This window comes from Natrix helvetica (genome assembly GCF_964273705.1).
Source record: "Natrix helvetica genome assembly, chromosome: 15".
In the NCBI taxonomy this organism is placed as follows: Eukaryota; Metazoa; Chordata; class Lepidosauria; order Squamata; family Natricidae; genus Natrix; species Natrix helvetica.
The window spans coordinates 10,441,965-10,458,124 of record NC_138565.1 but is presented as its reverse complement, the minus strand read 5'-3'; the positions used below and the strand labels follow the sequence as shown (position 1 = coordinate 10,458,124).

Here is a 16,160-nt window from a genome sequence, read left to right as displayed (position 1 = left end):
AAGGCAGTTCTGGTTTCTGAAAACACCACGGCACCCACGTGCTTCCTCCTGATGGCCACAGGCAGGCCAGCTTCCTTGCACCTGGCCCCCAACCCTCTCCCTGTGGACCCTCTCGAGGTCACTGCAGGAGTTGCTCCGTGATGCCAGGTCAATCTGGGCTAGAGAAGCCATTGTGCAGCCTCTCTCTGGTGCCCTGGAAGGCAAAACAGGGAGGGCTTCTACTCTCACCCCAATTTCTGCACCCCCACAGAGGATCTCTGGATGCTGCTACCTCTAGAACAGGGGTGGCGAACTCAATTTCATTGAGGGCCGCATCAGGGTTGTCTTTGACTTCACGGGGGGGGGGGGGCAGGGTGTGTGTGGCCAGCTCAACGTCACTCGTGTCGGGGGCACCTGTGGTGGCCCAAGCGCTCTCCCAGAGAAAATGGACTCCTGAGCTCTGTTTTCGGCTGCGACCACCTCCTGCATCCCTTTGCCAGTGAAAACTGAGCACGCCACCCTCCCAAGCTCCGTTTCGGCCGGCAGAGGCACCATGGACCAGTCCTTCACTGTTTCCAGGGCAGCCCCGCAGGCCGGATCTAAGCACCCTGCAGGCTGGAGCAGGCCCCCGGGCCTTGAGTTTGACACCCCTCTTCTAGGAGGGAGAATGCAGAGAGTACTTCACATAGTTGTGGTTGTCGAGCACACCAGAGAGCCTGGATCTTTCTCTAGCCTGGGTGGATGAACTGGGATGGGCAGTTGGTGCCAAAGACAAGCATCTCTTTGTCCAATATCCAGATCAGGATATCTGTGTGACCGTCGCATCCTCTCTAGCTGAGATCCTTGCGTAGACAACCTGCCTGGTCCCAGGGTCACCCGCAATGTGACAGGTGATATTAATGCCTTTTTTTTTTTGTGTCTGTTTGCGGTTAAGGGCGCTGACGGCATCCGGGGCTTGAAAGGAACGAAGGGTGAGAAGGTGAGTGAGCTTCCGTTTGAATCCCCGTCTTTTCCCTCCGCTGGATTTTCTGCCTTCCGTCTGTTCTGACCTAGGCCTCCCAAGATCATGAAGCCGACTCCACGTCCTGATAAAGCCCCTTTTCTTGTTCCATCTTTGATGATAGGGGGAGAAATTTTAGCCCCCTCAGAGAAGGCTTGCAATCTGGGAGTCCTCCTGGATATGCGGCTTAGTTTAGAAGAACACCTGATGGCCGTGACCAGGGGGGCCTTTTACCAGGTTCGCCTGGTATGTCAGTTGCGCCCCTTCCTGGATCGGGATGCTCTGTGCACAGTCACTCATGCCCTCGTCCTTTCTCGCCTGGACTACTGCAACGCTCTCTACATGGGGCTGCCCTTGAAGAGCACCCGGAGGCTTCAGCTGGTCCAGAATGCGGCCGTGCGGGTTATCATGGGGGTACCTAGGTGCTCCCATGTCACACCCCTTTTAGGCGGCCTGCACTGGTTGCCGGTTGTTTTCCGGGTGCGATTCAAGGTGTTAATTATGACCTTTAAAGCGCTCCATGGCTTAGGCCCAGGGTACCTGCGAGACCACCTACTGCCACCAGTAGCCTCCCACCGTCCAGTACGATCCCACAGAGGTGGCCTCCTCAGGGTGCCGTTGGCCAGGCAGTGTCGGCTGGCGACCCCCAGGGGGAGAGCCTTCTCTGTGGGAGCGCCTTCCCTCTGGAATGAGCTGCCCCCGGAGCTTCGCATAATCCCCGACCTCGGGTCCTTCCGACGCGCCCTAAAAAGTTGGCTTTTCCAGCAAGCCAGCCTGGCCTGTTAATTGTAACTTATTTTAAATGTATTGTTTTTTTTAAAAAAATTCGGTTTGTTTTTTTGGACATGGATTTAATCTTTTTTAACTTTTGGGATGTGTGTTTTTTAATGTTGTACGCCGCCCTGAGTCCTTTTGGAGAAGGGCGGCATATAAATCCAAATAAACCAAACCAAACCAAACTTTTATTTACGTTAAAGGGAATTCCTCTCCAGCAAAGTCTTTTCAAGAGATTTCACAGCTACAGACCGATGTCTTCCAAACTCCAGGCTGTAGCAGCAATTACTTGGCAAGAAGTCAGGAACGGATCTTCACCCGAATGAATGGAACTCATTGTCTCCTGCAAACTCCCCTCCCCTTTCGCTCCTCTTTATTCCCTGTGGGAGGGCCATTCACCCTCCACCTGTGCCTTTACTCAGGAGTCGGCCCTTGTTCCTTAGCTGTTCCCTTTGTCGGGCAGCTCTGCGCATGTGCACACTGGGAACAGGCTCCAGTTGTTCTTCTGCCCCACTGATGCCTGTCTCCAAAGGCAGCTGGTAACTGTCAGACGGCCCTGGCCCCCTCTCTGTCTCCGACACAGAGCCCCCATTCGAGCCTTCCCCAGACTCCAGGACTGGCCCAGGTTCCTCCCCAACCTCCTCGCTCTCCGACTCTGCCACCAGCTCTGCTTGTGGGCCAAAACACCGTCTCTGCCCTGTGTGGTTCAGTCTGTTTGCAGTTGCATGACAGGAAGAAATTCCACAGGAAAATCCACAGGATTTCTGGTACTGCCTCCGTCTCTGTAGCTCCCTCCCTGGAGAAAGTGCAGAATCTTGCAAAAGAGGCAGCCTTGGCCCATGACTGGCTCTGCTCTAATGATGCTTAGAAAATTTGCCTGGTAGGGAATTCTCTTCATTTCGTAGGTTGCCAAAGTGTAGTTTTAGATTTATGGAAACAAAGTGTAAAAAAAAAGAAGGCATTATCCATGGGAAAACCGCTTGCATACATTAGGAAAAAGACGCATGTTTTGGGATATGTATATGCATAAAGATCTTATTTAAAAAAAATGTTCAAAGAGAAACAGGGCAAAATAAAATGAAATCTACAAAGCTAAAGAAACAAAGAGATGGAAACTGGCTTTCTGGTGCTTCTCATGCCCTTGTCACACCTTTGTGCCACAGTACTGAGGGGTCACAATGTTGCCCGGGGGCCGAAAAATCTCCAATGCACAGAGTTCCCCAGAAGAAAATGCAGCCCCCTCAACCCCTTCAAAATGTGCAGAGGCGTGATGGAGGCTCCTAAACATCAATACAAAAATCGCCTCTAACACGGAGGCGCCCCCCCTCCTCACCCCCAGGCCTTTTGGCCAGTTCCTTATCCGATGTTCAGTTGCAAAACAAGCACTTTTGGGTTTCCTTTACACCAGGAGGTTGTGAGTTCAGTTCTGTAAATCAGATGCCTTTGATTTGCATCTTTTGGGCTGTCCAGGGAACGGTCAGCTGCGGCATTCAGAGCTTCTCTTACAACCTGGCTGTGAGCAAGTTTGGAGAGCCAGTGTTGTGGCCCACCAGTGGCCAGTGGAGCTGTCGGCAGATTCGGACAGTGAGGAGGTTGGGGAGGAAGATGGGCCAGTCCTGGAGTCTGGGGAAGGCTCTGACGAGGGCTCTGTGTTGGAGGCAGAGAGGAGGCCAGAGCCGTATGCCAGTTATCAGCTGCCTTCGGAGTCAGAGATCAGAGTGGCAGACGAACATCTGGAGCCTGTTTCTGATGTGCGCATGCGCAGAGTTGCCAGACAAAGGAAACAGCTAAAGAACTGGGGTCGACTTGGGAGTAAGGCCACAGGTGGACAATGAATGGCCCCTTCCAGAGGAAATAAAAGAGGAGCGAAAGGGGAGTGGAGTTTGCAGAAGAAAATCAGTTTGCTTAATTGGCTTGTGACTCTCCAAGTTCTGCAGATCTCAGCCTGGCAGCTCTCCAAGCCAGATAAGGTCTGTGACTGTAAATCCCCCCTCAAAAGACTTTGCTGGATGTAAATGAGCAGAATTCACAGTAAATGTAAATGAGCAGAATTCACAGTAAAGGGGTTTTTGTTGGGATCAGGAGTTTGCTTCCTGCTCTTGGGAAGCCTCGGACAGAACAGCCAGATGGGCCCTCATGTCCTCCCCAAGAGAAGCAACGTTGAGCAGCATTCTGGTTTTGCTCCAGCCTTCAGTCTCCCGCCCTGCTGTGATGACCTGGGACAAGGCACAAAGGCACGATCTCCTTAAATCTCAGTCCCCAGGTGTGTCTTGTGAAGAAGGGCAGGGTGCTCTCCTGAGCTGCCAGGTCGGCCTGTGCTGTTCCTGCCTTCTCTCCACTCTCCATGTTCGGGGATCAGGAGGGGGTGGTCCTTACTCACCTGAGCTCTGTTGCTCCTTCTGTCCACTGTTTGCCCTCTCTTGGTCACCCTGCTAACAAGTCACCCCAATCCTGAAGGGCCCTGGGATGACTCTGAAGCTCGATCTCCATCAGCTGTAGCTCCAGCTTGTCCTCCTCCATAGATTCAGGCTCCGAGGGGGGGGGGAACATGACACCTGCCTTCCCCAGGCCTGCAGCTGCTGAAGGAACAAAAGCCCAGTGTTGTTCTTGGGCTCCCTGCATCCCCCTTCCAGCCCCTGACAGCTTTAGGCCTTGACGCTCCAATTGAAATGCAACACTTAAAAAACCTTTGCTGACTGGAAGAAATATTATTGCTGGCCTGGAGTCCTTTCTGAAAATGTCTGGTGTGGAATGGGTCAAGGGAGAATAATTTGTGGCCACTCCCTGGGACCTTCTCTGTGTTTTTATCAGACCAGCTGACAGGTTTGGCTCCTGATGGAAGGAGAGCAGGAGGCCTCTAAGTTTTCACTGGATTTGTAGGAGGGGGTGGGAGGTTTTGAGGGCCTTGAGCAGGATGTCCCCCCTGGACATTAAAGTCTTCTCCGAAGGAGGAGAACTGATTGAGTGTTCATCCCATTTGGTTCTTCTGCTCCACTGAAAATGACTTTCCTGTTGGGCTCTTGTTACCTGTCTCACCTCAGTGTGGCAAATCCTTTGAGAGCTAGACGGGGAATCCATTTTATTTAGCAGTGGTCTTTAAAGGGAGGAACTTTCCAGAACCTTCTTAAGAAGGAAAGGCGTGAATCTTTCGTGAAGAAAGGTAGAACGATGAGTCAAATATCCCAGAAAAAACAACTTGCCCGATAAACCACAGAGTTAAAGACTGAAGAAATCTAATCAGAGAGCATCTATACGGTCCACTTTCCCAACAACTCTCAGAGCAAAGAGGTACGGATCAGAGGTAGTATTCAGCCGGTTCGGACTGGTTCGTCTGAACCTGTAGTGGAAATCGCAATTGGGCGTGGCCATCCACCCTGGCTCTAGGCCATCCTATTTAGGCACATTTTAAAGCTGTGTGCATGCGTGCAAGCTGTGTATGCGATCAAAGCACATGCGCAGATGGCTGAGCTCCCCCCCCCACATTCCGTGCTGTCACATTTGCAAACCGGTAGGGAAAGCAAGTGAATACCAGCCATGCTTCAGAAGCTGCATCATGTCATGTCCCCTGAATACGATCGTCCATCTCCCCCTTCCTGGGAGAATTTCTCTATTTCTACACAGGGTATATGTCCTACGTGGTATTTCTTACAACTAGCTATTCTGGCTGGGAGTTAGAAGGTTGGAAGCCAGTCCGTTGGGAAACCTGCACTAGGTATTCTCTGGGTCCAGACAGCCAGGCCCATGAACTCACCTGCATTTCCTGACGACCATCAAAAAAGGCCCCTTTCCTCTGTTCACGATTCCATCTGGATTGAGTCCCCCAAGTCAGAAGCAGCCATTGCCCCAAATTAGTGGTTGAGCTTACTAAAACGTTGCAAGACCTCACCAATAGTTGGCAAGATTTGAGGGTTTTTGCATGAGGTCTCCTGGGTTTATGGCAACTACTATTTCCCAGAAGTTTAGTGAAATTGCACAAAAGCCAGAATTTGGAAATGGGAGAACTGCAAGTCTGCAAAAAAAGAAATATTGCCCATCCTTGGCTCTTGAAATGTTGAAATGCTTGGCCGGGAACTGTATTGTTGCAGGATCCTTTTGCCGCGCACAGCAAGGGCCGGCAGCCTATGCCCTGTTGTGAAGGAGGGTTGAAGTTGTGGTGCACCTAACGGGCTCTCTCTGATTTTCCTGCAGGGCGAAGATGGCTTCCCAGGATTCAAAGGCGACATGGGCATTAAAGGCGACAGGGTGAGTGCTGGGACTTCTTCTTCTTCTCCATGGCCAGAAATGAAAAACTCTTGCCAAGTATTTTTGGATCCCAAAGCTCTCTGGCTGGTCCTCGTGCTCAAGGGGTCCCACTGGGCTTCTGAGTTGATAACGGTGCCCCTTTCCTACCCTCCCGGGACTCTCCCAAAGTATTCCTTGCCATCATCTTCATTTAACGACCCCATAATCCCTTGAAGGTTGGAGTCTGAATGGAGCTAGGAGAGCATTGAATGGCCAGTTGCCCTTCCTGTCGCCAATGCAGAGTTTGTTCAGCAGATATATTCTCAGTGTGACCAGAGAGAGAAATATCTGCCTCTACCTAGGATCAAACCCACAGCCTCGTCGTTCCTTCCGCTGCCTTAGCTCCCGTTCATTAATTGTGGGTAAAATGTGCTGGGATTCATGGCAGGCCTCCGGGATCTTCCATTTCTCTGATGATTAGAAATCAGGTAATTGGGGAAAAGACGCCCGATGCCTGCGCAGAAAGACCAGGAGGGAAAAGAGGCAGCCCTGTTCTCCAGTTTTCTCCATCGGATCCAGCCCTGCTCTCTTCACCAGAGGAGGCCCTTTCAAGCGAGGAATTTGCCTCGAAATGGCTTCCTTAGAAACGCAGCAGGAGCCTGGAGAGCGTCTTCGGCTCTTCCCAAAAAAAGGAGCCCAGGGATGTGGCCGTCCTTCAACTTGTCAGAAGCTCAGCATGAATCTTTTCTCTCGGTCCCAGAAAGCAAATTGTGGGTTGCTGCCTGGGAAACTGAGGCCAAGTTCTCCCTGCATCTTGGTCCAGAATGCGGCCGCGTGGGTGATTATGGGGAATACAAGGTACTCCCATGTGACACCTCTCCTGCGCGAGCTGCACTGGCTTCCTGTGGTCTATCGGGTGCGTTTCAAGGTTTTGATAACGATCTTTAAAGCGCTCCATGGCACAGGACCTAGCTACTTGCGGGATCGTATCCTGCCCCATACATCCCTGCGACCAATTCGCTCGCACAGAGAGGGACTTCTCCAGGTGCCGTCCACTAGACAGTGTCGGGGGGCGGCGCCTAGGAGCAGAGCCTTCTCTGTGGCGGGCCCAGCCCTGTGGAATGACCTCCCCCCGGATATCAGGACTACCTCTGACCTCCGCTCCTTCCGTGCAAAGCTCAAGACCCACCTTTTCCAAGTAGCTGGCCTGGCTCAACCATAGTTTGATCATATCGCTCCTGACGGGTTTTTTTAACCTTGTAATTTTACTTAGGGGATTTTAAATTGCAATCTTAATTCTATTTCCATTTATCTGTCTACCTCCTCCACGTATACGTCTATATTTATCTGTATGTACTGTCTATATTTGTATTTTATGTGTTTTTATTGTACGCCGCCCCGAGTCCTTCTGGAGAGGGTGTGGCTAACAAATAAAATTTTATTATTATTATTATCTTCTCTGAAGTCAACAAAGATCTGGTGGCTTTCGGGCGGCACACAGATTAAAATTAACTTTGATTAGGACTATTTTTTAAAACATTGAGTTGAGCCCGTTCTGCCAACTCAGCCTGTTTGATGAGCTCCTGGCTCACAGCTCAAGGCAAACCCAGACAAGCCAGGAACCTTTTCATCTCTAATCCTTTCTCCTCCTCGACGATTCTGTGTGGTCATCTTCTCCATGGCCTCTGGTGGTTTGGCCTTGGTGTTTGCCAGGGTTCCATGTAATACACCCATAGCAAAAAGACCAGCCGTTCCTCAAAGAACAGTTTTATTGGCCATATCCTATTTGCACACTCAAAAGGTTCCTGCGGTTTTCACCTAACTAAAAGTAAAGTCTCTCGCCCGCCCCTTTTCCCAAACAATCAGTCCCATGGTCCAGTCAAGGTGCTGTTTGGTTGCTTGGAAACTTCACTCCTCCTCTCTTCAGCCACCTGTGGGAATGACCTTGGTTCCCAGGGGAAAATACTTTGTTTTGGCTACAAAACTCCAGCTGCCTTTATCCCTCCCCCTCCCTATGCCTCAGCATCATTGTGGCAATACCGAAGCCTCCAGGACGGCCCCTGTCAGAGTTGACAGGTGTCTTCTAACACCGATAAGAGGAAGTTTTTTAAAAAGGGTAGAAATAGTAATCTCGTTTTCTATTTTGGGCAGGGTGAAATTGGCCCTCCTGGTCCACGGGGCGAGGATGGGCCAGAAGGCCCTAAAGGTCGCAGCGGCCCCAACGGAGAGCCAGGCCCACTAGGTCCACCTGGAGAAAAGGTAGGTGTTCCTGATGCTGTCCATCCTTCCTCAACCGCCATGCTTCATCTGGCTTCCCCTTAGCTGCAGAATGCAGTCTCCTCTGGAGAAATCTGGCTCAGGTTTTGCTTAATGACTCTCGATCTACCTGCAGTCTTGCCCCAGTGCAGGGATCCTGCAAATGGGAGCTCACTTGGTGAAATTGTCCCTTGTTGCTTTGGGATGGAAATGTAATCCCAGATCTGGGAGATTCCTCAGGATTCTAGGGATGAATTCAAATTCCTTTCAAGCTTTGCTATTTGCTAAATCATGGGATTAACTTTAGGATAGGATAGGATAGGATTGGATAGAATATAGAATAGAATATAGAATAGAATAGAATAGAAAATAGAATATGGAATAGAACAGAATATAAAATAGAATAGAGTAGTAAATAGAATAGAGAATAGAGAACAGGATATAGAATAGAAAGTAGAACAGAAAATAGAATAGAATAGAATGTAAAAAGAATAGAATATGAATAGAATATAGAATGGAGAATATAATATAGAATAGAGAATAGAATAGTAAATAGAATATAGAATAGAACAGAAAAGAATAGAACATAGAATAAAATAGAAAATAGAATAGAATAGTAAATAGAATGGAGAATAGAAAATAGAAAATAGAATAGAAAATAGAATAGAAAATAATAGAATAGAATAGAATGTAAAAAGAATAGAATAGGAATAGGAATAGGAATAGAATATAGAATGGAGAACAGAATAGAGAATAGAATAGAGAATAGAATAGAGAATAGAATAGTAAAAAGAATATAGAATAGAATAGAACATAGAACATAGAACATAGAATAGAATAGAATAGAATAGTAAATAGAATAGTGAATAGAGAATAGAATAGAGAATAGAATAGAAAATAGAATAAAATAGAATGGAATAGAATAGAATAGAGAATAGAATAGAGAATAGAATAGAATAGAATAGAATGTAAAAAGAATAGAATAGGAATAGGAGTATGAATAGAATAGAGAATAGAATAGTAAATAGAATAGAGAATAGAATAGAGGATAGAATAGAAACAACGTACTGCATTCTCTCCATCTTCCTCCTCCTCCTCCATCATCATCATCATCCTCTACCTCTCTTTGTTTTCGCAGGGAAAGCTTGGCATTCCTGGTCTGCCTGGATACCCTGGAAGACTTGGCCCCAAGGTAACGGCTGCCCTTTTCGTAAATAAATTTCAATGTGCCATTTAGAACCAGGTGAGCTGCTGGGCGAGTTTGCCGAGAGCCTGCGCAACCAGCCAGGTGGAAGAGGGAGGCCCCGTGTGTTTTTGCAGTGTGAAGTAGGTCAGGGAAGCCAAGGTTAGGAGGACGGCAGGTTGGCTGAGGCGCCAGAAGAGGCAGACTCTGTGCCCATCGTTATTCTGGGAGGCTCTGGGTCTCTCTGGGGTCTCCCTGCAGCTCGGAGAAGGAAGCTGCAATTGGTTTTTAATGACCAGCAACTCCTGATCTGCAATTTGAATTTGCTGGGGGGAAAATTGCACTTCGGGTTGCTGTTAGTCATTTAAAAGAACTAACATGATTTTAGTTGGACCCCTGAACCCCACTGGTGGATACAAGGCCCCATCCTCCTCCCAGGAACTGACCCTGCAGCCCCCGAGCCCCAGCCTTTGCTCGGCAGCATGGGCCTTGGTTGTCCTGCAAGTCCAGGCACATGGGCCGCAGTCTCCTTTGCTGCTTTCTTGGCTGCTCTCGCCATTCCCCCTGGCTTTGCCTGGCAAAATGGGATGGCCCAGAACTGACAGCCAATAATCTCCCCCCTCCCACTAATCCCCCCCCCCCAATGTAGTCCTGCAGTCAGTGCAAAGGAGCCCATGTTGGGCATGGGGGTCCAGAAAGGGGGGGGGGCTTTGCCCTTGATGGCAGTTCCTTAGCTGCTCCTTTCGTCTGGCATATGCACATACTGGGAAGAGGCTCCAGCTGTTCTTCTGCCTCACTGATCTCTGACTCTGAAGGCAACTGATAACTGCCTCCGACACAGAGCCTTCCCCAGACTCCAGGACTGGCCCAGGATCCTTCCCAACCTCCTCACTGTCCGAATCTGCTGCCAGCTCCCCTGGCCCATAGCAGGCCACAACACAGGGGATGGAAGGAGGGCCGGGCATCGAAGTATTTCTTCCTTCCAGGCATGAGGTTCAAGAGCCAAGGATGTCTGTTGTTTAATCTGGGAGTTCTGTTTTGAACCATCCACCCTAAAGAGCTAACTGTGGTTCTAGGGAACGGAGTTATCCAACTGCCATGTTGTTACTCTTATTGTCCCCTCCAGTTGCGTCTCCATCTCCTTTCTCCTCTGCTTCCTTTTTCTCTAGGGTTCCATTGGATTTCCAGGGTTCCTGGGAGCCAACGGAGAGAAAGGAGGAAGGGTAAGAGAGGGACTTTGTCTGGGGCGTCCTGGAAATCTCTTCCACTGGCCGTTGCTCGCCGGATTGTAACATTTTCTGCCATGATTATTTCTGGCCTCGAAGACAGGCTACGGAGGAGTTGAGACACGGCGTAGATTTGCCTCCACAAAACAAAACGAAACAAGAAGCAGAATCCACACAAAACTCATTTCATTAAAAGAGTTCTTCCTTCTGGTTAATGCTTCCAAAGGGGGAAAGGGTAACTCAGCCACAGCTGCTGGGTGCAAAAGTCCCCAGGGCTTCAGAGAGCCCCACAAGGGTCTGCAGAGGGTCTCCCAGGCTTCATGACAGAGGCCACCCCATCTGGAAGTCCCACCCCTGAAATAGACTCGGATTCCACTGCAGAATCTCAGCATTCGCTCCCTTTTTTCCTTTCTCTTTAACTCCTGCGATAAAAACACCTTGTCTTCGTGCGTCAGAATGAATCAATGTCAGAATCTGCTGGAGGGATAGCTGGCCAAGTTTGCAAGACTGAATAGTTTGTTCCAGAATATTAACAACTTTGACAGGAAAAAAAAAAGATCAGTAAGAACATATTCAGGATAAGGTCAAGTTTCACCAGTGCCCAGAAGTGCCCCAGGATGGGATGGGCAGAGCGGAGGGTGTAAGAATGATGAGGAGCAAGATGCACCCAAACTGGCCACGTCTGGTGGTTTTGGGAAGAGATGTTGTCTTCCTGGTCCTCTAAGCAAGAGCTGGCTATTCCTGGCAATTAGGGAAAATCAGACCTGAGTGGGGCGGTGGCCTAGAGGGGGAGCTCTCTCCTCACAATCCGGAGGCTGTAAGTTCAATCCTAGGTAGAGGCAGATATTTCTCTCTCTGGGCACAATGGGAATATATCTGCCATGAACTCCACATTGGCGACAGGAAGGGCATCTGGCCAGTAAACACTCTGCTAGCTCCATTCAGTTGCCCTGAATCCACCCCAATGATTACGTGATCATTAAAGGCCCCCAAAAATAAAATCAGAATCGGAACAACAGAGTTGAAAGGGACGTTGGAGGTCTTCTACTCCATAGGGGCTCAAGCAGGAGACGCTATGCCAGGGGTGTCCAAACTTGGGAACTTTTAAGACTTGTGGACTTCAACTCCCAGAATTCCCCAGCCAAGCTGGGGAAGCTGGCTGGGGAATTCTGGGAGTTGAAGTCCACAAGTCTTAAAGTTCCCAAGTTTGGACACCCCTGCCCTATGCCATTGCAGAGTAGGGGGCTGCCCATTCTCTTCTTGTAAACCCTCCAGGGATGAAGAGACCCACCACTTCCGGAGGGAGGCTGTTCTTATCAAGCAAGATCAAAGGCTTGCGCAATTATCGCCTGCAGAGCAAATCTACGTTCTGACAGTAAATATTCGGTTAGAGCAGGAGCCGCATCAAAGTTCCTTTTGTCCATCTCATTTAAATACAGATTGCCTCGAACAGGCCTTCCTGGCAGGACTGCTGGAGATATAAATAGTTTTGCAGCCTGTTAAGGCTTTGCTGCCTCGACTTCACTGACAGGGCTTGAGAACAGAGGAGGCAAGGCTGCGTTTGCTTCCTTCTTCCATGCCCCATAATCCCCCCCCCCCCCCCCCCGGCTGCCTAGTTTTCGTTTCTTGAACCTGAGCCACGCAGGGTCTCTTCCACCCGTTGTGAGGAGGGTGGGGGGATATTGGGAGACTGGCTGCAACCAAGCTAACTGTCCTGACCTAGTTTTCACCAAATCACGGAGCAGGCCCCCCCCCTTTTTATTCAGCTAATGTGAATTCCTCTCATTCACATTCGGCAAACAGTCTTTCAAGGGTGAATTTGCAACCACAGACCTTATCAGGCTTGGAGAGCTGCCAAATATCTTCCAAACTCCATGCTGTAGCAGCAATTACTTTGCAAGAAGACAGGAACAGATCTTCACCCGAATGAATGGAACTGATTGTCTCCTGCAAACTCCCCTCCCCTTTCGCTCCTCTTTTAATCCCATGGGAGGGGCCATTCACTGCCCACCTGTGCTTTTACTCCCGAGTCGGCCCTTGTTCCTTAGCTGTTCCCTTCTCCTGGCAACTCTGTGCATGCACACATTAGGAACAGGCTCCAGCTGTTCTTCTGCCCCACTGATATCCAACTCCGAAGGCAGCTGATAACTGTTTATTTATTTATTTATTTTTCAAGCTTTATAGACCGCCCCCTCTCCCCGAAGGGACTCGGGGCGGTGTACAGGCGTCTCATTAAAAACAGATACAAAAGATAAATACCCTATACCCTTAAAAACGAATTAAACCTAATACAGCTGTACAGAATGGTAAAAGTTAAAATCAACTAAAAAGCGTACCCCTAAAAATTTAAAAATGCAGGCTTGAGGGACTAAAACTGGAATTAGGCCAGGCCGGCTAAATTGAACAGGTGGGTTTTAAGCTTCTTACGGAAGGAGCGGAGGTCGGTGGTAGTTCTGATATCCGGGGGGAGGTCATTCCAGAGGGTCGGGCCCATCACAGAGAAGGCCCTACTCCTGGGCGTCGCCCACTGGCATTGCCTAGTGGACGGCACCCGGAGGAGTCCCTCTTTGTGAGAGCGAATCGGCCGAAGGGATGTATGGGGCAGGATACGATCCCGCAAATAACTAGGTCCTGTGCCATGGAGCGCTTTAAAGATGATAACCAACACCTTGAAACGCACCCGGAAAGCCACAGGTAGCCAGTGCAGCTCGCACTGCACTGTTGGAGGGCTCTGGCCCCCTCTCTGCCTCCGACACAGAGTCCTCATCAGAGCCTTCCCCAGACTCCAGGACTGGCCCATCTTCCTCCCCAACCTCCTCACTGTCCGAATCTGCCACCAGCTCTGCTGGTCACTGGCAGGTCACAACACCAACATGAAGTGATCGGTCTAACGTAGGAGTTAGGTTCCTGGCTGTGGGGCAGGCCAAAGGGGTCAGCCACATCAAAGTGAGGGAGTTAAATTAAATGCTGGGAAAATGGAATGAAGTTTCACAGCTGGCTCGGTCTGGTATTTCAACTTACAGCAGTTCATTTACTGACCGTTCAAAGTTACAACGGCACTGAAAAAAATGTGACTTACGACCATTGTTTTCACAGTTACAACCTTAGCAGCTTCGCATGATCATGGGATCAAAATTCAGATGCTTAGCGACTGGTCCATACTTATGACCGTTGCTGCCTCCCAAGGTCACGCGATCCCCTTTTGCGACGTTCTCTGACAAGCCAAGCGCACGAGGAAGCCAGATTCACTTAACAACCAGGTTACTAATTGGGATTCACTTAACAACCAGGTTACTGATTGGGATTCACTTAACAACCAGGTTACTGATTGGGATTCACTTAACAACCAGGTTACTGATTGGGATTCACTTAACAACCAGGTTACTGATTGGGATTCACTTAACAACCAGGTTACTGATTGGGATTCACTTAACAAGCGTGGCAAGAAAAGTCGTAAAATGGGGCAAAACTCACTTAACACACGTCTCACTTAGCAACAGGAATTTGGGGCTCCATTGTGGTTGTAAGTCAAGGACTACCTGGATTTAAGGCACTGGATGAGCGGAGTTGTAGTCCTGTCTTAGGCAGGTTCCCAGCTACTTTCTCTCTCTGCTCACAGGGCACCGCTGGAAAACCAGGACCAAGAGGACAGCGAGGTCCCACGGTAAGAGCCATTCCATTCCCCTCCTCCTGGCTCCAGGATTTCTGCCTGACGCCCCAGGCGGCCTGAATCATGTCGACGGCTGTGGTCAGCAGGGGGTGGGGGAGACGACAAAGATTCATAGGTCACTTTTTAAAGGGAACCTGCCCACTTCGAATTCCTGACTCTTTGCAGAATGTAGAAATGGCACAGCTACAAAGGGAGTTCCCAATCTGGCAATACACGCCTGAAGGAAGGAACTAGGAGAGGGCACGTTGGGTTAGAATGGGCAGGAATGGCATAAGCCCAGAAATTGCATGAGAGAATATTGCCTACAAAAATAGAATAACAGAATAAGAGAGTTGGAAGGGAGCTTGGAGGTCATCTGGTCCAACGCCCCCAGCCAAGCGGGAGAGCCTACACCATTTCTGACAGATGGCAGTCCAGTCTCTTCTTGAAAGCTTTAGCCCAAATTTAGCAGATTAACAGAGTTGGAAGGGACCTTGGAGGTCATCTATTCCAACCCCCAACCCCCCCTTCAAGCAAGAGATCCTGCACCCTTTCTGACAGTCCAATCTCTTCTTGAAAGCTTCCAGCGGTGAAGCTCCCACAACTTCTGAAGGCAACTTCTGTTCCATGGGTTGTTGGTTCTCACTTTTCTCATGTTTATATGCATAAAATATATATATTCAGACTTATACACTCCATGTTAAGCCGAATGTCACAAAAGGAGGCCAAGGGCATGTCAACTTTGGAAGGAAAGAGCTGTTGAATGCCTCCCATTTCCTCCTCCTTCCACGCTGACCCTCACCTTCTCCTTGTCTCTTCTCAAGGGCCCCCGAGGAGAACGCGGCCAGCGAGGCATCACTGGGAAGCCTGGTCCAAAGGTACTCAAAAGCCTTCTTAACTCCCTGGTTCACTGCCGGGGCCAGTCCTGAACTTCCCTGGTCTTGCAGAGGGAGGCTGAGGGAGGGCGACTCGGCTTGGAGAAGGTGTTTCCCCCATTGCTGGTCATTTTAGCTTGGATTGGGAGGGTTTCAATGTCATAATAACTTGGGAGGCAGCAGAAGAGAAGAGAAGGAACTGGGGGAAACTTACAAAATACAAAGAGCTACAAGTGGAACGACTGTGGCAAAAGAAAGCCAAGGAAGCATTAATAGTGACATGCACCTTGGGTGCAATCCCAAAACATGGGGAGCTCCACTGGAAGGCCACCAGGGGCATTGACAAAACCGCCATCAGTCAATTGCAAAAGGCAGCTTTGCTCAGAAAGAGTTTACATCCTCCAAGAGTCCTTTTAATCCCCTCGAGGAGCATCTGCCTATCCCGGGTCCTTTGGAGGGATAACTGGATAAAAATACCAAATCCAGTCTAAGCATTTGGCTGACTCTGCAACCGACCGTAACTTATTATTAAATGTATATGTTGCCCAGCACCCAGTGACTCCCCACGTTCTTACCAGGCTGCCCTGCTTATGTAAATATTGGGTCTTGGCAGAGACCTTAATCATAGAATATAGAATAGCAGAGTTGGAAGGGACCCTTAGAGGTCATCCATTCCAACTCCCTGCACAAGCAGGAGAGTCTAAACCATTCCGGATAAATGGCAGTCCAGTCTCTTCCTGAAAGCCTCCAGTGATGGAGCGCCCCCACAACTTCTGAAGGCAACTTCTGTTCCATGGGTGGATTGTCCCCCACCCGCCCCCCCGAAAATAAGCTTTCAGTTCACAGGGTTTTCTCTCCTAATCAACCAAAACGCCTGTTTTTTCCCTCTGCTTAGAAGGGAAGGGGAGAGCAGGGATAGACAAGCCTTGTCTGTTATATTGGGTGGGTGGGCTGAGGGTGAGAGGCATCCTGCAGGGGCTCAGAAAACTCCACTCTG

At 49.5% G+C, this 16,160-nt stretch overlaps 1 protein-coding gene across 1 annotated transcript in view; it reads left to right on the top strand.

Annotated features, from left to right (window-relative positions):
* The window catches only part of COL5A1 (collagen type V alpha 1 chain), a 207,323-nt gene that overhangs the window by 133,434 nt on the left and 57,729 nt on the right, over positions 1-16,160 (top strand). Inside the window, exons 17-23 of the mRNA XM_081967084.1 lie at positions 914-958; positions 5,942-5,995; positions 8,126-8,233; positions 9,369-9,422; positions 10,583-10,636; positions 14,259-14,303; positions 15,113-15,166. Coding sequence (XP_081823210.1) covers positions 914-958; positions 5,942-5,995; positions 8,126-8,233; positions 9,369-9,422; positions 10,583-10,636; positions 14,259-14,303; positions 15,113-15,166 — 414 coding nt within the window. The remainder of the gene's footprint in view (positions 1-913; positions 959-5,941; positions 5,996-8,125; positions 8,234-9,368; positions 9,423-10,582; positions 10,637-14,258; positions 14,304-15,112; positions 15,167-16,160) is intronic.